The sequence below is a fragment of the Thermobia domestica genome, chromosome 8 (genome assembly GCF_964235325.1).
Source record: "Thermobia domestica chromosome 8, izTheDome1.hap1.1, whole genome shotgun sequence".
Classification (NCBI taxonomy): Eukaryota; Metazoa; Arthropoda; class Insecta; order Zygentoma; family Lepismatidae; genus Thermobia; species Thermobia domestica.
This window is the reverse complement of record NC_137461.1, coordinates 128,004,899-128,031,572: the sequence shown is the minus strand read 5'-3', so window position 1 is coordinate 128,031,572 and position 26,674 is coordinate 128,004,899. Positions and strand designations below refer to the sequence as shown.

Genomic DNA, 26,674 nt, shown 5'->3' with positions numbered 1-26,674 from the left:
TCCGAAAGAAGTCTTCTCGACCCTTCTCCCCCTTGCTCATATCAGTACGGCCTCGTGAGCCTGTAAAGCTTCGTACTTAGCAAAAGACCCCTCTAGTTTATGGTTTACAGAAAAAGATTTATTCCAGAATATAGACAAAGAAAAAGTAGTTGATTTGATTGCCTTATCAAGTGAAGAACTGCGTAAAAAACGGTCAAAGTAACTGAAGTAACTTCAGGATTATGTTCGATTGTCTCAGTATTATTGTAACATTTTTTACGATCTGTTTTGTACTACATATTTATTCAATACAGAAAATATGATTTTGTCCCTTATCATGTTTTGTAACTGACGTATTAAGTTTATATATATGGACGGGGGCCTTTAAGGACCTGCGCCAAGGGCCCTCAACTTTGGCAGTCCGACACTGACCCTACCTCTATTTTCAAATAGCTTTTACTACTCTTTTGCAAATAGTTCACCAATTTTCCTAACAATACCTACGTAGGCTAATGATCGACATAGTTGGAAATTGATAATCCCAAAAGTAAGTTGAAAAAGACTTTGGCCCAACATACTTTAAATTGTCTGTTGGCCAACAACAACTTACCATCATTCACCCAACTGTTTTGATCTCGTACTCACAATCGTAATTTTAATCATTTTGTACACGTTACGTTGGTAGTTGATTTGGGTGGCAAATAGTTGACAAAGAGGCTAAGTACAACGTACAGCCAACACTGGGGAGTTCGCTATCCTACCCATAGGCGCCGAGTACGTGGGTGCTCCGGGACTCAAGCACCCATTGGAGGTATTGTTCTGCCAAAGTGTCTTGAGTCGTGGCAAAAATGCGAACTAAAGCTCACACCCTCACACACCCACGGATTGAGCCAATAAGGGTTCAGCTGTTGCTAAGCGAGAGAAAGCGAGTGGAATTCCTTCAGCCGATAGCAGCGCTTGCAACGGAAAATAGGGATCAAGTCAATGTGGCATATCTATATTTAAGTCCGAAATTATACTTTCATACCGTGAATAATGAAAGTAAACTGTAGTGCATGTGATCCCATGGTAAATTTTAGATAGGATTGCATACATGTTGAATAATAATTTATCAATACCTATTTTAGACTCTTCAGGTTTAACTCATGTTGGGACTCTAAATAGATTGCAAATTTAATACTCCCTATCCGGATCAAAATTAAATTTTAAGGAAAATGGCATATCAATTATTAGTGTATGTGAAAATACGAATCGAACGAAACCATTTTGTCCCAGTCGGTCACTGATAATCATTGCTCCAATTGCCCCACTTTTTTTATTTTTGACCCGTAGCTAATTTGACTTGAAGTGGTCGGTTCCAGAAATCAAAAGCGGTGCCATTGGGCACAGGTCATCGATATCTACATTTTAAACCCAAAAAAGTTGAAAAAAAAACGGGGCCACGGGTCGACCTAATATTATAAATACCGCTACATTATTTTCATATTATATCTACTTATTTGGAATTGTGTGAATATTAACACATTACAGCAAATCTTTTACGCTTCAGTTTTAAACAGAAAGAAATTTCAATCTCATTTCTACCATAAAACCTACGTTTTCCTCCTTTAACTACTAGGAACTGTATACTATTGAAAAACTTTAAAGTGACATAGATTTATACACATATGTATAAATCTATGTGTATAGTCTACATAATCTAAGTTGTTTATATAGTCTACGCGTTGTTTACGTGTAAATGTAGACTATCGATTTTTATGCGTAGATGCATATCGCTGGATCATAATGAAAATCATTTCCAGAAATGCATTTTACCGAAGTCTTGCGTAAATATATTTTATCAAATTCAAGACCCAACTAAACAGATTTTTTAATTATTTTTTTTGTAGTACAAAGCATTTTACATTCACACTTTTTCATGAAATTGTAACCTCGTTAGTAAGTATTCCCAAAAGGCTACTGGCCCACCTTTTCCAAAACTAGCTAGAAATTTAATTTCATTCTTGCACTTCAGAGGGAGGGAAAAAGAAAGCAATAATTTTACTGTACTTAAAAAAAAAAATGCCCACTCTGGGAAACGAATTTGATTGACATTGTAAAGTGAGATATCACTAAGTCAAGTTGTTGTTAAATCTTGAACTTACCCGAAGATCGAATTTCATTTTTAAAAAATGAGGTCAGTTTTAAGACAAAGCTTAGGCACAGTAGAAAGAAAGTTTTCTGCAGTCTTCCCTCAATGTTTATTATTATTATTATTATTATTATTATTATTATTATTATTATTATTATTATTATTATTATTATTATTATTATTATTATTATTATTAAATACTAGCTGCATAAATCACGAAAAACTATCAATAGTGCTAATGATGTGTCAATACTTGAAAAAAAATTCATATTGAGCTTTTTACACTAATTGGAGGATGCTGAATCCAATGGCATTATTTTTAAACATTCCATCTATGGTATCACGAGGAAAATGTCCTAAAAATTGAAAAATAAATAAAGATATACCATTGAGAGCATAAGGAAATCTAGTCAAATTTTCAAACTTGTCAGAAAAGAGACATAAAGTTAGTACGATACGCTTAAATACATAGGAAAATTATACTCTTTTTAAGCTTATAAGAGTTATTTACAAGATCTGGACATGAAACTTTTTAAGTTCTGAAAGGAGTTTCAAATAGAGATCTTAAAGATGGAATGTATTGTGAGTATAAATGTATTGATGAGTTGTGAAAAAAATAGACTTCACTCTCTTGTGCATTAAACGCTCCAAAATGTAAATATATATATCCTGACTTTGATGCTACTTTGATCGTGACCTCATTGATGAATAGGATAAAAAATAATTCAATTGGATTTAGTGTCTTGAAATCAGTATTTAAAGAAAGCAGTTAGAAATGTATCAAAGCATAGACACTTTTTTAAGAAGGAAAAAAAGTTATGAGTGTTAGTTCTTTAACAAAATTCGTTAAAGCAACTCAAAGTTAAAACTTACAAATAATCCAGAATTCCATTCCATTGCTTTGAACTTTTTATATATATAGAGAGAGAGAGAGAGATACAGAGAAATGAAATTAAATATTTTAAGTTTTACGCGTCCTATGTTTATGCTGGCGAGGCTAAAGGAAACGGTGATGATGAGGAATCAATGAAATGGTTAAATGAAGAAAGTGGGTGGAAACGGGAGAACCCGGAGAAAACCCACGCACACGGTGTTTGTCCACGTGGCGCGGGCTGAGATCGAACCACGGACTCCACGCACCAGAGGTGAACGTTCTACTTACCACTGAGCCACCGCGGCCCCTGAGAGGAAGAGAGAGATTCCTGAAAGCGTTAGTACAGAGTCGAGATTCTCGGTGAAAAAAAAAAAATAATGTTTCTGACAGACAATTAACTTTTCTACTCCCGCCAGGGATTTGAACGAACTCGTAGGCTCTCATGTTCGTAGCACTGGTAAGTGGTGACCCCTAATTATCACAGAGTTATGATTGATACATCCTTGGAAAGCTTACTGAATGCAGATTCCAATGAGAAACATTTGGTCAATTCTCGCCCTATTCGTAGAAGAAGACGACGACGAAGAAGAAATAATAACTATTAAAAATATGAAAAAAAAAATCAGAAACCTTGACATAATTGCGGTCACTCTACGCTGACAAAATAATGCTAATATGTAGACAATACACTTGTGACAATAATATTTTTAAAAAAAGTAGCCTTTGATGCAATGCAAAGCGAGATAAAAGTTCAGAACAAAATTCCTATTTTTAAAAACGCCCTGTATATCATTTTCGAAGGGCTGTTACAGAGCGTTGACGGCCCTGGTGACTCCCCTAATTATCACAGAGTCATGATTGATACCTCGTTGGAAAGCTTATAGAACACAGATTCCAACAAGGTAATATTTGTGCAACTCCCGCCCTATTCGTAAAGAACGGTCTATACATGGAATTGTCCTGAAAAAAAAATACGTAAAAAAACGGAGACTCAGAAAATTGGTCAACTTTGCTCCCTCATCCTTCATTTTAAGCAGCAAGTACACATATAATGTATTACCATATAGTGGACAATTTCAATGCTTCACATACCATTTTTTATGAGTATACCCGCAAGAGGAAAATTATCCCCCAAAAAAGAAACCTGATACAAAAAAAAAAAAAAAACCAGAAAATCACGAGTTACGAACTTCCCTCTCAGCCGTGTTACCCCCACATACATAAGATGCATATCGGCGAAAAGCTTCATTCCTCAGAAATACATTGACACCAAAATTATCTTCCTAGCTCAACTAAGAGCTGAGCTACTGACGTTTAAAAACCTTTATGCAACAGTTGCGTCAATGGAAAAAAAAATGAAAAATGAAATTTTTGAGTTTTACGTCCCACGTTTATGCCGACTAGGCTAAAGGAGACGGTGATGATGAGAGATGAATGAAATGGGCGTTTAAAGGTTAATCTTTCTCTTCAGTAAGTATTTATTAGTTGAGTTCAGTTTTTGTGTTTTTGCGTCTTTATATGCAACAGCGGGGTATGAGGAGCGATACTTACTATTAATTTCCGTTGCCGTTGGCGGTTGCACAGGTTATCATGTTCAGATACACGCTTATGACAAATCTCGTAGCTAAATTAGAGTAAATGGAAATTGTACCGATAATACCGATCCATTCTGTAATTGACAATTGACAATTGAGAGAATCAGTGAAATACCGATCCATTCTGTAATTGACAATTGAATGGCTAATGTAGAATATTGAAACAGATAATTAGCCAGTCAGTATGTACGAAACAATACCCTCATACCCGAAAAATGGTTATTATGTAATTACTCGTACAACTTTCATTTACTCTGGCTCAAATGTACGTACAGCGTGAGCCATCTAACGAACAGTACCGAAAGCTCTTGGAAATGTTTTCTTTTGTCACCCAGAGATGGCAATGAAGTATTGCTGTTGTGTAGTCTGCACAAATCCAATGAATCCAATTGAAAGTTATTTACTAACAAGTGTTTGTTTGTCTGAGAGATAGTTTGTCAAATATTAATCGAAGTTTCTAAATTCATATTTGTTTTAGTTACATATATGAAATATTTAAGTAAATATAGATTGAACAGTAATTTTCAAAAAAAATTTATTTGATGAACGTGGTGAATGGCGCATAACGTCGTCTGTATACAGTTAAGTGAAAGTAAATTTAAAACTTACAAGGTACGTATTAAATTGTTTTTGGTGATATTTTTAAATAGTCATACATTGTGGAATTAACTACATGGTTTAGATATTTGTGATATGCAATGATATAGTTTTAGTTAATTCAGAGAAGTATTTTTATTACAAAAAATCGATGGTGGTAGTAGATGGTGCAGGGCCCTAATAGTTACGACCTTGAGTTGCTGACACGAAAAAAAAAAAATGCATAATGCTACATTTATGTAGGTCAGGTAGTATTTTGGTATAGCATATAAGGCTGCAATATTTATTTGATACTGCCAACCTTAATACCGTTGAATAGGAATATATGTCTACGATCCAAATTAGTAAAAGCTGGATGTATATGATCTAGTACAAGGATTACCCGCGTGAGCGTAGAATTTTAAAAAGGTCTGCAGACATCAAACATATAAAAGAACACTGGCTGTATAACATTGAGAAAATCGTATTTTTCTCGTAAAAAATATACATTACGCCCATTTATTTTGACATTAAATTACGTGGTTGTTTCCTGTTACATGGAAGTCGTGTTAAGATAACACTGCAGTAGTGTTTAATGTAAACAACATAGTGTGAACTGTCATGTTGACAAGTCAAGAAATATGCGCACACAATGTTGTGAATCCAAATGTTACTGCGTTAATTTATTTCATAACTGTGATTAAGTGTTTGTAATATTGGAACATACAAACATTAAGCATAGTACCCCCATAGGTCATGTATAAATGCGTTTTTTTTTTTTTTTTTTTGTTTTTTTGTTTTTGTTTTTTAATCTTGGGGTTCGTGAGATTATCGAAAATTTGCAATTACACAGCCTAACTTCAAATATCAGTTGTTTATCGAGAGTTTAGTAATTACAAATATGTAAAGGAAATTTTGAAATGTGTGGCCCTCCCCTGTGGTCAAGTGGCTAGTGCATGTACCTTTGATGTACGTGGTCCCGGTTTCGATTCCGGTGGAACAGTACAAAAAATAATAATTCAAATCATTGTCCACCTTACTTGGCTGGGGATCGAGTCAGGTACTCCACATACTAGAGGTTAGCGGTCTACCACTGAGCCACCTTGCCGTGGAAACGAAAGTGCGGGACTTCAAGTTTTAAAGAAAATTAGTACACAGTACTTTGCGGTCATCTATTTCTTTCGAGCATCACTAATTCAGAGGATGGGCCAGGGATACAAATTCCATTCGCACTTTCAATGAGATTTTTAGTTGTATGTCCCACAATTATGTCCTTTAGGTGTGAAAGTGAATGATGTAAAAGAATCAGTGAAATGAAATTGTAGCAGGAAACAGAAGAGCTCGAGAAAAACAGCGAATAGGAGTTGCCCACCTGAAACTCACATGGTCTTGGATCGAACCAGAGCCTCTCACTTCAGAGGAGAAAGCTCTAGCATTGAGCTACTGTCCAGTAGCTATGTCAAGTACTGTCTTTTTGTATAAATGCTACTCATGAAACCTTAAACTCTAATGCTATTGACTTATTTTCATTTTAAATAAAGTATATTTATAGAAGGGAATGTGTTCCGTTGCCTATTGGGAAGTATGAGAGCCTGAGTGAGCTAAAGCAGCGAGTGGTTAGGTTAGAGCACCGGAGCACAACAGTGAGCGCGTTCGAAGTTATTGTCGCTTATTATACACTCTAATGCAACAGGGTTGGTTGGTTTAAGCCAAAGAAATAAATTTAAAGGCGAAGATGCCACAAATCGTGTGAACTCCACGACAACATTTTCTTGTATCTCGAACCAACTAGATCTTTTCACATACATTACAAACCCAGAAAATATGAATGTACGTGATTTATTCAGACCAAAATTATTTGGTTTAGGAATTAATTCGTGCGGTTGGTACGCACACATTGAAGCTGTAGTACAAACACAAAATACATAAATACCTTAAGAAAAATATTGTCCATCGCTAGCCACCACTTTCGCCCATCTGTCAGGCAATGTACGGATTCCGTGGCGAAAGAAGTCCTCATCCTTGGAAGCGATCCAGTCAGAGACCCATGTTTCGATATCTTCTGAAGAAGTAAACCGCTGTCCAATCAAATCGTTGTTCATGCAATCGAACAAGTAGTAGTCCGAAGGAGCAACGTCTGGTGAATACGGCGGGTGGGGTAAAACTTCCCATCCGACATTTTCTAAATAGGTTTTGACCGGTTTTGCGACATGTGGGCGGGCCTTATCATGTTGAACAATAAGTTTATCATGTCTGTTCTCCCATTCTGGTCGTGTTCTGGCCAGAGCTTGCTTCAAACGCATTAATTGTCGTCGATAACGTTCTCCATTCATAATTTCACCCGGTTACAGCAGCTCATAGTACACCACACCTTTCATATCCCACCATATGCACAGCATAACCTTTGCACAGTGAATATCTCGTTTTGGTTGTGATGGACCTGGTTCACCTGGTTTCACCCAGGCCTTTTTTCGTTTAGGGTTCTCGTAATGGATCCACTTCTCATCACCCGTAATAATTCGATGCAGAAACCCCTTTCTGCTCTGTCGTTGAAGCAGCAATTCGCAAATAGTTTTTCTTCTTTCAACGTCTCTGTCTTTCAATTCATGTGGAACCCAATGTGACATCTTTTGAATCATTCCCATGGCTTTCAAGCGTTTGGAGACTGTTGTTTGATCAACGCCTAATGCTGCTGCAAGTTGTTCCTGCGTTTGACACGAATCCTGCTCGAGCAATGCTGTCAATTCTTCGTCTTGAAATTTTTTTGGCTGTCCAGCTCGCTCTTGGTCTGCCAAGCCGAAATCACCACTTCTAAACCGTGCAAATCACTTCTGACACGTTCGCTCAGCTAGAGCATGGTCACCATACACTTCCACCAAAATACGATGACTTTCAGTCGCACTTTTCTGCATGTTAAAGTAATGCAGCAGGACACCCCGCAAAAACACTTTATCAGGCACAAATTGCGCCATGTTCACTTAACTACAAACTGGTGTTGTTGACGCTTTAATCCACTGCCCTATACTACGAACGATACGCGATGACAGGGGTTTGCAACACATGTGTGGATACACGGAACTGTGGGACGCTCCGTTCGTTGCGCCATCTCTTGTCCACCCGCACGAATTAATTCCTAGACCAAATATTTTCTGCATGTATGAATGCTTCAAAACCAAAGTGAACTAAAATGATTTGTATTTTTGTTCACTTCTTGTATTGTTATGTAAATTGAATTAAGTCGCTGTATTTCTGATCGAGTAAATTAACTTGCATTCAATTAGTTCTTGTGTATTCTGTAGTGTTTTGACATTGTCCATTTATTTTAATAACGTGTGTAACTGTGTGGAGTGATGTCACTTGTGCAGTTGTGTATCTTTTTGTCCTTCTAAAGTAACTCATAAATTGTTACAAGTATGCAAGATGAAGTACAATGTATTTCTGTCAATTGTCCTCTATGAATAAGTCGGTAGATCATAGAGATCAGAGTTCTTTGTGATCAGAGTCCCACATTCGAGTCCAGCTGGAAGACAATTTCTCTCGGGTACAAACCGAGTAATGGTTCGGATCCCACTTTAAGCATCAGGGTTGCCAGCTTTTTCAGAGAGAAAAAAAAAGGATCTTACGATATTTAGAGAAAATTGGAGAAAAAAAAAAAAAAACTGGAAGATACGTGATACTGAAAATTTGCAGACAAAGTCTCATATAATAACGCAGAATAATTTTAATTAGAAACTGGGTCAGTTTCATTTAAATATGTTGCAAAACATAAAGCACAAAAAGTATATTCCATTTCCCAGTTAGAGGTCATATAACTCGGATTCCATGTTAGGCTGTAGGTCATTTCGTATAAGTTTGGTGCTAAGAGGGGCTACAATCAAATCCAACCAACCAAATATAGCACACAAATATTTATTGCCTTTTAACTCGATTTTAAAGAAGATTGTAGCCCCTCGTCGGTTTTTTTTTTTTTTTTTTTTTTTTTTTTTTTTTTTTTTTTTTTTTTTTTACGTTCAAAAATACTTGCAGGACATATCGACATTCACAAGCACTTGGAGTTGTGCCTTTATTAACTTAGTTCACAGTAGATCACATTCTTGACTTCAATATATCATGATCGATCGGTAGAAACCCTGACATAATCGAGACGAAGGCTGAAATCCTAAAACTGATCATAAAGTTGGGGTGTCAGGTTGATAGAAAGTAAAAATGGAACTTGTCTTTTCCCTCTGAATACTAAAACTTACATCGTGGGGTGCTTAGATAACAGTGTGTAAGAAGTCACTTCCTCTAATTTAAAGAAAAAAATGTTTAGGACTTTGATTTCTTTTATTTTTTAAAAAAAAACGAAAGAAATAGGGGAAAATAAAAACTATAATGTAAAACATGCCAAAGAAACGTAAAATTTACAAGATCTGGCAACGCTTTTTAAGCTGTAGGTCCCGTCCTTCATAACCCCGTTGTTGCATAAGAACGTTAAGGCCAAACAAACTTATTTCTACCTACCCATGTAACCTAAATATATAATGCAAATTATTTAAACAAAACTAAAAAAGAAAGAAAAAAAGCTGGTTCAGAACAAACAAAACATGGTTTTTGCCAATCCTGCTCTGAAGTGATCAAAGTATCTAATTCTACTTATAATGTAAAGAGAAAAGGAAGAAGAGGATAGCGTAACGCACTCTACACTTGATCATTTATGAAAAAGATTAACTTTAAAATTTGAGAACTCGATTTGTTTGTGAATGATGTAAGGCTAGGTCGGATTAGATTGTGATATAAAAATAAAGTAATTCATTAGATCACCTATATAAAGAAAATATGAAAGCACCTTACTGCGTTCTGTTTCAATAATTTTCTGCTAATTCGCTGACTTATTTACTCTACGAATTTCTAAATCGTAAGTGCTCTGATGAAGGTAGCACAGTATATCGGACACACAAGTATTGAAGTAACTAAGATGCTCTCATTTTGCAGTAGTCATTCTGAAAATAAACGTACGGTTATTTCATAATTACAGTTTCACGTCAGCTAAATCATAGAACGAATTCGTTTCAGTGAACTGCCCAAGCCAAAATCTTAAAAAAGAGAACATAAAGAAGAGAAGAAACACTTCTTAGTAAATTAAGCTACATCTTAATATAATGTTCAAATGAAAGGAATATAGGTACGTTTATTGTGTCAGGCATAGTATTACGTTAAGAATAACGCGTCAGATGTTATCTGTTTTACTTGAAAGAAGTTTACGTAGCCCCGCGTAGCGAGGTCACGAACACTTGCCTTTGGTGTGAGCTGTGCGGGTTCGATTCCCGGTGGAGACACTCAGTCGAAAAAGTGTAAAAGACTTTTCAGACCAGTCATCCTGAGTGAGGTTTTCCTCATTTACACCAGGGATGGCACCTAACGTAATGATCACAGGCCGCTTCCTTCCTTCCCGATCGCTGAGATGCCGAAAGTCCAGAAATTTAAGTCCTAATCCTAATCCTTGAAATGAGTTTACTTCATAAATGTTCTTTTGTTATTTTTTTATCTATTGTTTGTTTAATTCTAAATACTCTTTCGGAGATTATAAAGCCCTCTGCGACTTTAACAAAAATGTTATATTCGTATGACTAGAAGGAATATTAATACCAAACTTCAAAATTAAATGAATAAAGTGAATGGATTTGAAGGTTGTTTATTACTAATTTCTGCTTCTTGTTTTGAAACTAAATCTTTCATTTTCACATAATACTAGGGAAAAGTAATGACTAGTGAAGGAAAAGTATCTTAAGAGCCAAACTATTTTTCTAACGCCGTTTCTCTAAAATTATTCAAATATAAACATAAGTGAATAACTTTCATAACCAGCTATTTCTTGTTTTTGTAAAAGTAAGCTTAACTGGTTTTAATGTTATATCGTGAAAGTTAAGGATTTGTTGAATGTTTTGGATACAAATCTGAACTAGTTGAATCGACTCGAAGAGAAGAGTGTTCAATTACTAATTGATACGATGGGATGCATGTCTATTACAATTTAAAAAAAAAAAAAAAAAAAAAAATCTCATCCCTTAAAACATCCAAAATTACAAAAATCTTCGAATGATTTTAAGACATTCCTCACCTCTTGCTGTTGCTACATAAAAGATATTATGTATGATTTCTCTGCTTGTCCATTCTTAGAAAAGAAGTCCGATAGTGAGATTTCCTTCTCTTTCTCATTTTTCGGCTAGTGAAAGAAACTTTGGTAAGAGCACTGAATTGGCGATCTTGAATTATAGATCACTCACTAAACTAATGATGATGTAATATGTGTCGGGAGAAATATTTTAACTTGAAACGTTTATTCACTCACCAAGCAAGAGGTGAAGAGTGCTTTGAAACCGTACTTAAGTTTTGACTTTTGGATATTTTAAGGTATGGGCATTTTTATTTTCTGTACTGCCTAAAAGTGTTCGTTCTCTGTTAAGAAATCAAATTATCTATAGTTCATGAAAGTTTTTGTTTTATTGTGTTCAAACTTGGATTGGATATTTAGCGAAAAAGACAAGTATTTGTCTGTTTGGCTTACTTGGGGATCATCATAATCAATTTAGGATCTTCAGAAAATAAATAATTTTGACGCTCTTGTGTACCCTAATGATTAGTGCGCATGGTCTCGGGCCCGATTTTCGGTGAGATCACAATTTTAGGTGTCGATCTGCAACATTATGAGGTAACTTGAATTAAGAAGCAGCATCATGGTGTTAAGTTTACTGTGGGAAATAACTTATTTGCTGTGTTGTAAAAGCACTTGTAACTTCTATCGACGGTTAACTGAAATCTCAAAATAGCATCTCTTCTTTTGTTTTTCAGGTGAGGTGAACTCTTTATGAGAGTTTGGACACCATGTTTGAATGGGCGTACATTGGAGTGAACAGTTCTATTCCTGGGAATGGTGGACCAGCATGTGCGAACTTCTTGCGTCATGATGTACGGATAATTGAAAGTATTTTGGCCTTAATTTGGGCAGGGTGGCTTATAAACTGGGGCTATAAACGCATAACACTTCCAGAAAAATACACGTACGTGCGGAAAGATCGAGGGGGCAAAAGAGCATTGTTAGTATTGATGTCTCTTATATGGGGCATTGAAATAGGATTTAAGTTTTCCTCCAGGACTGTGATATACCTTCTAAATCCATGCCATATTGTGACTGCAATGCAGGTAAGTTATAAATTTATAAAATATTCTCACAGATTAAGACTTTTATCATGATTTTATACTCTGCTTACACAGTTAGCAAAACCATATTAGTCATACTTCCACACAAGTAGCAATTTAAAGTGTTCAGTTAAGTATATTTATGGGATTCCGAGTCTAGAGAAAAAGGAAAATTTCACACGTTCAGTTCAGTTGAAGACGTTTGTAATTGTACCCTGGTGCATGAAAATTTTATCAATGTAATACTTGATGCAGTTCCAATTCAGCGTGATACCGAGGAAAGTGAGATTTGAATGATTTCAGTTGCCAACATACTGTTTAGCGAATCGAAACCAAATTGTATGTAAACTCGATGAATAAACTTGTAACGTACTACTAAAAGACAAAGCAAACTGTCTTCTGCCTTTGCGTTTGTCATTTGCTTTAAATATTAGTCCACGTAGCAAACATGAGTAATATTTTATAAGTGAAAAGCATGAGATAGTTTGCGAGAAGCTCGGAGGATCAGTTTGTGTGTTAAACCTTAGCCTTAAATCATTATTATTTGGTTTTGTTTAGGGTATGGCTTGTGCTTAATGCTTCCTGGAAGATTAATTTTACTTCCTTTGCATTCATATTTGGATTAAAAACGGAAGAAAGAAAAAAAGCACAGATAAATAACTGAATGCTTAACATTCAGATTTGTTTTTGTTCCTCATAATCCGAAATTGATATTTAAATAAATTTCTGAGACCTGCTTCAGATACGATAAATAGCTCTGTTATTTCAACAATGCTAGAACGACATTAAAGCGTTGCAAAAAGTGCTATAATAATGTATTTCTACCATTGCTTACATTGCTATGCTACCCGGCGAAATAACAAATACGCATAACAGCCTGAACCTACCTTGTACCCAATCTCTCCTCATCTTTTTGTATGATTGTTATCCTAGATATTTCGACCCTCTTATGGGCCATGAACTTTAACAAAATCTGTTCTGACCGGCCAGAATTAATTTAACATCTTCAGATGTTGTCGTGTAAAAAAGAGAAAGAAAAAAAGCCTAAAATTAATTTTGTTTCGTTAGTAGCGAATTTGCTCGAGTTCAGGGTTCTCAAGTGGACCGAAGTATCGAGGATAGCGATCATACAAAAAGGCGAAGATGCATTGAGTGCAAGCAAGATAAATTCACATTCTTATATATAAAATGTACTTTAAAGCATCTATTAGTAAATACTCTTCAAATTTTTATGCAGTGTTATTTTTGAAAATTACAGTTTTTTTTTTTTGGGGGGGGGGTAGTAGTAGTAGGTATACACGTATGTTGCTTTGATTGCCGAAGCTCTGTGCCGTGGAAGGAAGCTATAAAAGTGAAATTTAATAAATTCAATCAAATATAATAAATAAAGGAAACTTCTTTTTTCTGCCGGAATCTGGGTTCAGAGTATTGGCAGACCTGGTGATACGTTCCGTTCATCAATGAAATGAATTTGTATGTCCAATAGCAAGTAGTTGGTTGTTAAGAAGCTTTTGGAAACATAGTGCAATCACTAGCATGTCTTTCTACACTAATTAATTAAGTCTATGGCTTAAGGAACGCCAAGGTTTATTTATATATATATATATATATATATATATATATATATATATATATATATATATATATATATATATAAATAAAAAAAAAACTTACTATTGAATCCTGTCCTATAGCAACCCAGTCCAGTTTGGATTTTTATTACTAACCTTCCAGGTGCTTTATATTGAAGTTCAGTTGTTCAGTGGAGACACATTAGCCCAAACAAATATTAGAACCATGAGTTTCAGATCGAAGTCGAACTTACTCGAAATTCACAGTGTTTAGACATGATTGCTTGAAACACATTAGTCAAGCACCGAATCGTAAGAAGCCACAACTTTTCTCATCACGTCGTATTTCTGCATCACTAGAGTCGGTGTCATATTGCTGTATTTGTAGCCGAAGTTGTTAGAACAAAACTCCTCTCCCCTTCCCCCCACTTCTTTCCCATTTTGTACAATAAGAATCTTGGCAGCGAATTTTAAAAAATGAAAGAACACTCTGGAGCAAAGTTTCTATACAAAGGAGGTGATTCGTGCTAAATTTGGTCGATCCTCATTGCCGTTAAAATTCGAAAATTACACATTTGAGATAGTTTAACAATATACATCAGGCATTCAAATAAAACATGTTATCAAAAGGTCCATTTTCGTGGAAAAACTTTATTACAGAAGATGGCTACAATAATTCGCCATATACGTTAAGGCTTTTATTCCACTTAGACACAAGCTGATGAATATCTTGATAGAAAATGTTCTTGGACTGGGAAACAAACCATCCGAGACACAGTGGGCGTCCCTGAGGTGTTCGTTCATAGGGGCAAAGATGTAAAATTCACATAGACTTAAGCACTTTCGAAGCGTCAGCATGAAAGAAGACGTATCACACCTTGCTGTTTATCCATGGTCACGTCCATAATTTCAGTTTCATTGTTCAGTCACAGTACCAGGTTGCACCTGGGGAAGAATGAAAGTTATTAGTCAACGGCCCCTCGCCACCATAGAGACAGTGGATGTATACAGCACACGAAGTAACTGTCTCACATAACTCGTATTTTGGGATATTTTGAAAGTGACGTTGCTGTGCCATTCCTGATGTGTTATCCTCTCCTCGCCCGCACAGAAGTCACCAACGAATTGCGTAACAAGCCGTATTAAATTGTCTTGCGTGCACATTTGAGTAGTAGAGGAAGGAAATTACTTAAACGTTTAACTCCAAACCCTCGGTACTTTCACAGTCATTTTCAGAAAGGCTGTTTGGGAGTACTTAATCACACTCCACCTATCAGTCTAAAAATTGGTGTGCAAGTACTGGAGCATCCTAAAACATTGATATTTGGATAGTTCACATACCAGTTCCTTAGTGATGTCTTGACCCAACTACGATAGATCCTATACTAGGAAGCTATGAACTTTTAAAGTTCACTTATTTCACGTTTTCGGCACCTTATAACTCCGAAACTATCCTCTTTGAGCACAGGTCCGTATGAACTTTTTTCTTATTCTAATCTGAGGACTCTGTTCCCAAAATATTGTGACACATTTACGTAACACCCTACATATATATATATATAGAGAGAGAGAGCTTGAAAAATCCACTCGTCAGTGGCGAGTACTTTTTTACATTTAGCGAGTAAAGTCACGGCAAGTAATGTACACTTGGCGAGTATGCACACTGCAAAATGCTCTGGCTAGTAGATATTTTGGTTGGCTAGTACTTACATGCAAGATTTTTCAAACCCTGTATATACATATATATATATATATATATATATATATATATATATATATATATATAATATATTCATAGGACTTACATATTTATGTACAGTACTAGTTTAGGGGATGTTGTGGGGTCTGAACATTCCCGACTGAGAATTATGACTTTGTCATTTTCAGGTCCCTCGAAAAGGGTTGTTTTTGAACAGATTTTATCTGTCGTAGACCTTATTTAGAGGTATATATATATATATGTGTATATATATATATATATATATATATATAGAGAGAGAGAGAGAGAGAGAGAGAGAGAGAGAGAGACCGTCTTGCTAGTAGTATTACCTTAAAAGAGATTTTTAAAAAGGCGTTGAACGTTGCAAGGACGGTACTGAAATAATTGAGTTGACTTTGAGTTTAACGTCCCGTTCAGCAGCGAGGCTATATGAGACGTGGACTTACTGATTAACGTGGAATCCGAACCACATGAGCTCCTGCCGGGAATCAAACCCGGGTCTCCAACGCCAAAGGCGCGTGCTCTAACCGCTTAGCCACGGAAGAGCTCCGGTACTGAAATAATATTTCTTTTAACGGAATGGGATACACAGTGTAATTCATTTTTAGAAGGAGCTTCTTCGACACTAATTAGGCAGAATTTACTACTTAAAGTGCAATTAGAACCACTACATAGGATTTTAGCCGAAGCAAGTACACAAACCAGGGATTAAAATCGGGGTCATGACCAGAAGACGCCTGTGGAAACATGGTGCATATAGAATTAAGTTTGTTGTTGAATGATTTCTACGAGGTTATGAAGTCGGTCCCAATGGTCTCAAGTCATGTAATACAAAAAAATACATGTATGTATTTAGTGAATAATAAACGTACGTGAGACAAGGACGCTTCATTCCCCTTCAAATTAAACCTCTTCGTATTTCATACACCTCACCAGCGTCCTTTCGTCGTTGAAAACATTATGCAAAGTCCTGTGTTGGAATCTCGAATAACTAACTACTTTTTGTATTGGCCTTGTCTCATTGATGATCTGGAATATTTCCTTTCAAAGGAGATTGAAGTTTTGGGAACAACCAGAATTGCAGGGTGACAGGGCTGCACAGTTACTGAGTCACCTGCACAATTTGATGTTTTGCCAAGACAACTGCATGAAATGTGATAAATGTGCGAGTACCGCTTTGTCATCATAAAACTGACAACCAGCAGGTGCCGCAATCTGTGATCGTTTGTCGTCGCACGGCATTTCGCAGCCGATGGAGACTGATCTTTATGAGGAAATCGAGCAGTATGAAGCAAGTTACTAGCAACTGTGGAACTAAGTTCTGTTCTCGTACAACAGTAGACACGGGTCGAATTTTACCGCGATATGTTTCATGCCAAGGTCATCCGTCATAAAGTTTCAGATACTCTAGTTTTTCAGGAATGTCCAGCTTATCTTGTAGTCACCTGACCGCCAGTTGCCTATTCATATTGATTGCAGCTCCTATACGTTTAAGATTTTCCTATGTTCTGCTCATTCCTGTCTTTCAGAATAACTGGTCTCCACTTTCAATAGATTCCTGGCCATCTCTGAATCATTTGTACCATGACTTCATTCGTGGTATGTTCATTGCATCGTTCTCGAAATCAATCTAGATCATCCGAATAGTCTTTGTAGAAGAGTGTCCCACAGCCCAAAATTTAATGCAGATCACTGTTCTACTCGTCTGTCATGTAAATACCACAATCACACACTACCGCATGCTTACTTAGCGGTGTATAACTCCCAATTAATGCAATTAGTGAAGTCGTTCTCGTTCATGCGTACACGTTGCAATCTGCTTTCATTGGTTATATCATGTTACGTCGCAACCGCTATATGCCTTTCTGATGATAGACCTCGTACTCTTTGATATTTACGTGGGTACTTACCTTGAAAAGGAAGTTACAGTTGATCCTCTCTTCCATGTCGGTAGATCTTGCCTGACGTACTGATCTGGAATTGGTTCGTTATTCAATTTTCCAGCTTCTGATTTTAAGCCAGTTCTTTTCTAGCGTATACTTTACAGCCCTGGAACGAATCCTTAAATGGTTGATTTTTTTTTCCTATAAAATTTATCATAGCAATACGTTTTTTTTAACTCGTATTAAGAAATTGTACACATTTAATGCAATGGTTAGCACATTGATTTTATTTATTTGTTTATTGTGTATGGTATCGGATCCTTAGTGGAAGCAAGTGGTATTGGTCCCACGTTAAATTGCAGATTTAATACACAAGCAGATTTTTTTTTTTTTTATCGTGAGTTACTAGAGAATATTCGCTCGTCTTTCTCTCTCTCTTTTTGTGTTTTCAAATAGATAATTAGTAGATCTAAATGAAGAACTATTTCAAGATATTACGTAATTATTTTTCGTAAGTACTAGTTTTATAATCTCTTCTAGGAAGTTTCAAGAATCTGTATTTTGTTTTTCTTTAAACATGAAATTAACACAAAAATGCGAAAATAGAGCAATCGCGAGTAGGAATTGAATACAATGAGATTACTACAAGGAATGAAAGAGTCCATTACAGTACATTATCTTGTTGCCATTTAGAATGCATGTAAAATTCTAACCGCAGTAACTCTAGTCCTTGTTATAAAGACAAGACGCCTCTCTCAGTCACATTGCTAATAGCTCAGTCAGGCTAATAGTTGTCGCTAGCTGCACTGTCTCCTTCCTGACGCCTGAGCTCTTCCGTGGCTAAGCGCTTAGCGTACGCGCCTTTGGCGTGGGAGACCTGGGCTCGATTCCCGAAGGGAGCTCGTGTGGTTCGGATTCCACGTTAATCAGAAGGCCCCGTCTCATATAGCCTCACTGCTGAAAGGGACGTTACACTTAAAATCAACTCAACTCCTTCCTGACGCCAAGAGATGTCGAAAGCTTTCAGGCAATTTGCAGATGAGCCGAAGGCTTTAGAGGAACAGTTAGTAACAGATAAATAGGAACTCACGTGTAGCGAATGAAAGGATACAGTATGCTACTGATTTTAAGAATCAGAACTAAGAAATAAGAAAAGTACACACATATTTTATTTGTAATTTTCGTGTCAGAAAAACCTATTAATCTCCATTCGCTACACTACTAGTATTAGTTGGCGTGGGAGCTCATGTGGTTCGGATTCCACGTTAATCAGTAGATCCCGTCTCATATATCCTTGCTGCTGAAAAGGACGTTAAACTCAACTACTAGTATTATACCTAGAAGTAAGCCAATGTAAAGTAATTACTTACTGATTTTTCAATAGACGTAAAGGTATCCGATTAAATCGTATTTTTCTCTATACTAAAAGTAATGTTGTTGCCCCAGGTATTAGTTGTAGGAACATTGTTGACAAAGCACAAGCGTTTCTTCGATCAAGTAACATCTCTAATGGAAATAATAAGGGCATAGATGAATGATTGATTTTCTTGCGTGCATATTCTAATTTTGCAGTAAGTCATCTTGACTGAAATATTTTGAGGATTTTTATTGTCGGTGTACCCGCAGGGTGAATACTGCTTATGTACCTTTAAACGTAGTAGAAGTTCCCTCCTTCCTTCTAGAGTTCCCTCTCATATCATTGTTAATTATTAGACTTCCAAACTATAGACATAAGTGTCGGAAGTCTTATAAGAGCGGCAGGTATCGAGCAAAAACGGTAAGAGATATCAAGAAACTTTTTTTTTTTTTTGGATCGATTCAGCGTCCCAAGAATGGATTCCACTTCCTTTGTTAACCTGTTACTCAAACCAGAAATGGTTGAAAGAAGTAATTTCCGATTTCTACGTTCCTCGTCGTAAAACGAAAACGGTAATAGATAGTGAGAATTTTTTTCTTTTTGTGTTTTCAATCGATTCAGCATTTCAACGAAACATATCATCACTATTCGCAACATTCTGCCAAAACCGGAAGAGATTAAAATTTAAGAGTACTTTCGGTTTCAATATTGATTTCTATAGAGCAAAAACGTTAAGAAATATCGAATTTCGATTTTTACAATTGATTCAGCGTTCCATGAATAAGTTTCATATTCTTCGGCTAACACATTATTCATGCCAGAAATGGTGGAAATAACCATGTCCGATTTTAATGTTTATCGGGATAGAACAAAAACGGTAATAGATAGCGACAAGCCAATTTCAGCAGTCGTTTCTGCAACACACTACCAAAGCAGGAAGTGGCTGGAATTTACAATTGCTTCCGGTTTCAGTATTTACTTCCATAGAACAAAAACTGTAAAGAATATCAAAAAACTATTTTTGACACCGATTCAGCACCCCAAGAATGAGTTGAATTGAGTTGAATTTCAGTTTAGCGTCCCTTTCAGCAGCGAGGCTATGTTAGACGTGGACCTACTGATTAACGTGGAATCCAAACCACATCAGCCCCCGCCGGGAGTCGAACCCGGGTCTCCGGCGCCAAGGGCGCGTACGCTAACCGCTTAGCCACGGAGTAGCTCACCCCAAGAATGAGTTTTTATCTTGATTTTGTTTATCTGTTGAAAGCGGAATTGGTGAAAATCCATGTTTATTCGATTACTACACTAATCGTATCTATAACTCGGAAATAGTTAGTGACAATGATATTTTTGAAATGGTTGCAGTACCCAGAATATATTTCACCTCTGATTTTATTATTTTTTTATTGCAATCAGAAGGGATAGTCATCAATTACCACTTTTGGTTTTAATGTTAATCCCTATAGTTCAAAAACAATGAGAGATAGCGAATAATGCTTTTTGATATGGATTCAACGTCAAAGGAATGGAATTTGTCTTTTCTATTTCCCTATTGAATATTGTACTACCTGAAGTTTGAGTATTGATTTCACACAGTTTGAAAGACTACCATACTATCAAACTGTGAATAACGCTTAACAGGATACCCAAGTGAATTTTCACCATGCAGATTTTTTTTTTCGCTGCTATGACTTGATAATCGTCCATCTCCTTTAACTTAGAGGAGAAATATATGTAACATAACACTAATATATATATTAAATAAAAGTTCATTGCAATTGTTTTAAACTTTTGCACATTTTAGCAATTATTTAGGGCCAATACACTCGTAAGTACATAATGGGTGAAATTCACCTAGCTATGCGCTGTAAATGAAATGAAATTTTTACATTTACGTTCCGCAGTTATATCCTTTAGACTAAAGGAGAGTAATGAAGTATTAAAAATGAATGATTATGAAATAATTTGGTAGAATAAGCATATGAATGGAAACGGAGAGCAAGCAAACCTACGGACACGATGTTCTCCGCCACAAACTCATCGTAGCTGGGTCACACTGCAAGTAAGCACTATCAATAAGCCACCATTATAACGACCACTAACTTGAATGTGTATTACTATGAAAATCACCAGTTTGTAATTAGCTTAATATTTGTTCAGCGTATTTTATATGTCGTTATAGCCCACAATCCGTATATATATATAAATCTAGGTTACCGTTTTATCAAAATCCATCTAAACACTTCATATCGATATTGCTCTTTTTATTTTAGTACGTAATAAATTAAACATTTACACACATTGTAGATGTAAGTTTCACAAGATGGATTCTTTATATATTATATGTTTTTCGTTGCTATGACAACTTACAAAACATATCATATCACTATCACAACAGAACATCAATCATAATAACAAAAAAGAAATTACATCTATTTCTCTTTATATTTTCTTCTTGCTTTTGAACAGCTTGTGCATATTTTAAAAGCACATTTTGCCAGTAAATACAAGTTATTATATAAAAATTACACAATACCGTTACACTATAACGCTCTTATGCGTTCGTATGTATATTAAAGATGCATACTTGTATGGTTACTAAATAGGTAAACAAGTAGCAGAGGTTTGGTTTGTATGGCGTGCTTCTTCTCAAGATTTCTAGCACTTCCGGATTTAGTAGAGATAGTACAATGGAGATGTAATATATTCTTGGGATGCTTAATTCAGGGCGGAAAACAGCGTCTATCTATTACTGTTTTTACTCTATAACGATTAACATTAGAACAGGAAGTGGTTGACCTCTATCACTTTTGGTTTTAGCAGAGATATTAGAATCAGGATGGAAAATATTCTTTGGATGCTTAGTAGAGAAAATCGCTTCTCGCTATCTATTGTGGGTTTTATTTTACGGAAGTGATTGATTCAAAGAGTTAAAAGAGAAGATGTTACCCCTTCTTAGAATGTTAAATTGATTCCAGAAAATAGTTTCGCGCTTTTCTTATTGTTTTTGCTCTATGTAGATCAATATTGAAACCAGAAGTTGTAGTGTTCCAGGTTTCAGTATAGAGCTAAGGATGGAGGTAAAATGTGTTCTTTGGGACGCTTAATCGATTGCGGAAAACCGCTTCTTGCTATCTATTACCATTCTTGCTCTAGAGTGATCAATGTAAAAACCGGAAATGTTTGTTTGCTACTACTACGATTCGAATATTACCTCTCTCAACAAACTCGAGTCCTAACTTTCGATTGACTAGTTCGACCCAATTTGGTGGTGATTCATCATGTAGTTCTGGAGATTGTCTTCCGCATGGACAGACACACAGACAGGGTAAATATATAAAAAAGAGTTTTAGTAAACCAAACTCCTTAATAAAACATGAATATTGCTTAAATATACGCTGATTATGTTCATTTAGTTTATGCAGTGCAATTGAACCGAAGCCTCAGGTTTAGATGCCACTGGTTGATCAGTGGTCTTTTCGTTTCCAATGCGTGACTTAATCGATATTTGTATAGTTGTTAATGTAGTCGTAACACAAACATCTGTTATATGCGACATAAAGAACTCTGTTAAGTAGAAATATTCAGTATACGTTTATCGAACCTTCCTTTAGCTCTTTCTCTGCCACAAATCCCCTCCCCCATTTCTTTTCCTCTTTCTCAATGGAAGTGTGTCGTGCAGAACAGAGCATAGAAACGTAATGTTGCGTGTCAAACCCAAGAAGTTAACAATCGCCTTTCAATGCTTGTGTAAGTGAAATAGTAGCTTTACAGTTCTCGTGCACATTTACTCGTACACAATACCTGTCAATTATTTTCGCAATAAAGATGCATGTTTGGAAATTATCGTATATTTTCTTTTTAAGTTCGGAAATTGTGCTACGGTATTATTTTTATTTTGATTCTACACGAACAGCATATACTTAACCAGATTAATCAGGATTAATTGATGCGGAGACATGATTTACATTACAGTATTGTTTATTTCCATTTATCGGTGTCATTTTGTTTCTTCCTTGTTGGAAGAGAAAGACTAAATTTTACTCACATTTTTGATTAATGATATTTGTATTATATAACAATTTTTAATCCGTACACGATATATAAACTTGAATATAAATACATTCATTTTTTTAAAAAAACAAAAAGTGTGAACACTCACAGCCCTTTTATACTTTTTTGCTGCCGCTTGTAGAGATACGGTATCTTCGTGGTAGAGCGCTCACCTCTGCACAATGGTTCCAACATGCCCAAAACCCGGACAAAATTGCAATTTTTAAAGTACGAATATCCTCGCTTTTGAACTGCATATTTTCTCTAGTATGTGTGGCAGTAATGAAACTAAAGGGCACGGGGAGATAAACCTCTTCGCCAGAGGGCGCTGATAGCTTGAAGTAGTAGGTTCTGTGTATGCGGTTTGCTCTCCAGCATTAGTGTGGTAAAATACCCAGTGTTTCAATACAAAATACTGTCATCCGTGGTTAGTATTTCTGGTGATTATTATGTTATGTAAATTGACTTGTATATTTTCTCTAGTTATATCCATAAAGTAACGTATTGTTAGGTATGCACTTGGTTGTTGATGAGTTAACACATAGGAATGTGACTATAAGTTAATTTGAAGTCTTATTCTTGTAATTATGCGAGCTGTAAAATTTTCCGGTGTTTCCCGATATTGAAATCTACTCAGTGCTTTAGTTCTAAAATTTTCAAAGGATATACGCTGATTTGTGATCATCATTGTCTTAAGAGACATTAAAGGCATTTTTTTAATGAATACTGTAAATCGTATGTATTAATTATTTCAATATAATGAATACGAAAAAGTATACGTTACTGTTTTATAGTCTAAAAGAATTTCCTACTATTTTCTGGATGACACTCCTTACATAAATCACAGCATTAATAATATAAATGGGTGTATGGAGAAGAAACCAACTCACTCCGAGAAGGAACAGGAAAAATCGCGCCGGATTTTTTCCATGATTCATATGTTTGAACATCTGCTAAGAATGTAAGAGAAAAAAAGGTGATATAGTCACTTTATCATTGGAGTCATGGACTGATAATATATATATATATATATATATATATATATATATATATATATATAGTTTTAAACTATACACTGTGAAACAGAAGGTACACTCTCATGACTAATGTTAAGCAGAGGTTATACGGCGTGTACCGCCGTGTACCCTCGACTACAGCCCTGAATCTACTATTATATGATTCTTCTAGATGTATGTCTAAAAAACAAATTGCGGTGTCCTACGGTTTTAAATTATATTGTAAATAGTATCTGCCTATGCCAAATAAAACAGAAGGAGAGATGAACTCCGTAGTCAAACAAGAGTTATTTCTATCGAGTTTTATGTAAGCACTGGTGTTATACTCCGTTTCCAATTGAATATAAACTGTCTTTGTTCAGAATTAAGTATTGCAGCAACATATTATTACAAGTAAATTTCCCTGTACACAGGTTGAAAATGGAATATCGACGTCTACAAGAAACGTTGTATAGGATTTTACAATTACATTCTGGTAGGAGGAAAGAACAAAAGGCATTCTTGTTAAACCACGTAATACAATAAACAGGGATAGAAGGTTCAGACAAGAAGCAGAAACATATTGACAAGAATATTTCGCGATTTTGTAGCGAGTTATTTCGCCAAATGGACAAGGCGGAGAGAAATTCACAGACATATTTGAAAAACAACGGAAAGTGGTAGGACCAAGACTTTACTTCCAAAATTAATGTTGAAATTTCATCTTCTTCTACCCCTAAGAGAGGACAACTGCAAGCGGACTTCAATGAGAGCTGTGTTAGGTCGAAGAGAACGAAAACTGTGGACCTGTGAGATTTCAAGAGTGCAGAATCTTTAATATTTGAAGCAGCTATGAAGAAAAGTGAAAGTGGCAACATAGACTGCAAAACTAATTGACGAAATGCAGATATCGCCTACCGGACTGCTACAAGTGAAAGAGCCGTTATTGGAACAAATCTCTTTAAAAAAACTATCTGGAGTCACTTTGTCCAAATGGGGATTTGATGGAAGTAGTGGCCAGCCACACTACATGCAAATGGCAGAACAAGATGACTTTTCAGATGACATATTTTTGACGTCATCAGTGCCACTACAACTATACTTCACGAACGACCAATTTGAACAAACGGTAATATGACACAATCCTAAACCATCTTCCACACTCTTTTTGTCGACCTATTAAATTTCAGTTTCGAAAAGAGTGCCAGGACTTCAACATCCACCCAGAATTGCTATATTTGCGGAACATATGATGAACCAATTGGATATTCTGACAGGAAAAGACATAGATACATCCACATTCATATTTGAATTTCCACTCTCTATATTGGGATAAGTTTTTTGAATATTTACTTCATGTTTCATGTAGATTGTAGGTCAAGCAGTGGCAAGTAAGAGGAAACACAAGTAAAAAAAAAAAAAAACACAGATGAAAACAAGCGACCCAGAAAAACTTCAAAAGAGATCTAGGTATCATTATTGAACAACCAAAATCTGGAGGAAGTGGTTCTTCAAATGACGGTAACACCGCCAGGACATTTTTTGAGAAATAATAAGTTCCAGCTGAAATTTATGGAATAAATCATGAACTGACTCACAAGCTCGGTATTATATTGGACACATTATCAAGTGGCTTTTCCGTCAAAGTTGATACGTTTAATAATTACCCAGCCGAACTCTTTGTTTCCCTATATTCTTGGTATTATATGGTTTTTATCTCGCACTATAAATAAGGAATTAGGATATTAACGAATTAGGAATTAGGATTAACCAGAACACGAAATGTAGCAAAAAATAATTTTGACCGCGTTTTAGGGTGATTGGGACCACTGTGCTCTGGTGCGAAGGGTCCCTGTTACGATTCCCGACCACGCGATTGTGTGGTGGGCAACATTGTGTCCATGTGTTTTCCCGGATTCTCCCATTTCATTTATATTTTCATTCCACCAATTCCGTCATAATTATTCACTTTTACTTAAAAAAATCTTTTTCCTTCAGCTTAGAGGGCATTTTTCGTGGGACGTAAGTTAGAAATTCAATTGTAGCAGTATAGTTTAGCTACAGTAAAATTTCAATGCATTTTTATTCTTTTACGTTTATTTTTACAGTTACGAAATGTATTTATTTAACAGTTAACGTTTTGCAAGATGAAATATTCGCATATATGCGCAATGATATTACAGTAGTTTGCATTGTTATGTCTACAGAAAGTCGTTTCACATATATTTGATCAAACGCTATTCCTTCCTCCCGTGCGCAGAATAAACTCGGCTGACCATGGTCAAGTATGTTTGTCAGTGTAGTGTGCGAGATGTAAAAAAGTTTGCCATTTCTCGCCGGGCCGAAAATCCCGCCTAAACTGAGTTGCGTTTGAGAAGGTTATGTTGTACCCCCTTTTTGACACAAAGTGTGGTGTTTTAGCTATTAGGAGCAGTGCAAGAGCAAGGATTGTGATATTAGTTTGACTTTAATCAGGAATGTGATCGGCAGGCTTTTTTTTTTTTTTTTTTTTTTAAGTAGCCCTAGCGTTCTGTTCTCCGACATAGAAAACGAAAACAGTACCCTGCACACAAGTCACAGCAACCATGTAGGCGGAATTACGCAGAATGTCTATGCAAGAGAATCCCTTGTCCCAAAGACATGGCGAATCGTCTACATGTCTCTTTGGATACTGTTAACCGCACCTTGCGCCAACGACTGAGTCTTGAAAAAGTGTTCAATGATAATGATCATCACCCTACCGATGCCCACCGATGGGAAT

General features: G+C 36.0%; 1 protein-coding gene across 1 annotated transcript in view; it reads left to right on the top strand.

Moving 5' to 3' along the window:
• The first annotated feature begins 4,925 nt into the window (after nucleotides 1–4,925).
• Nucleotides 4,926–26,674, top strand: part of LOC145693206 (transmembrane protein 164) — a 117,092-nt gene continuing 95,343 nt past the window's right edge. Inside the window, exons 1-2 of the mRNA XM_081768990.1 lie at nucleotides 4,926–5,191; nucleotides 11,987–12,337. Of these exons, the coding sequence (XP_081625116.1) occupies nucleotides 12,020–12,337 (318 nt within the window). The 5' untranslated portion in view covers nucleotides 4,926–5,191; nucleotides 11,987–12,019. The remainder of the gene's footprint in view (nucleotides 5,192–11,986; nucleotides 12,338–26,674) is intronic.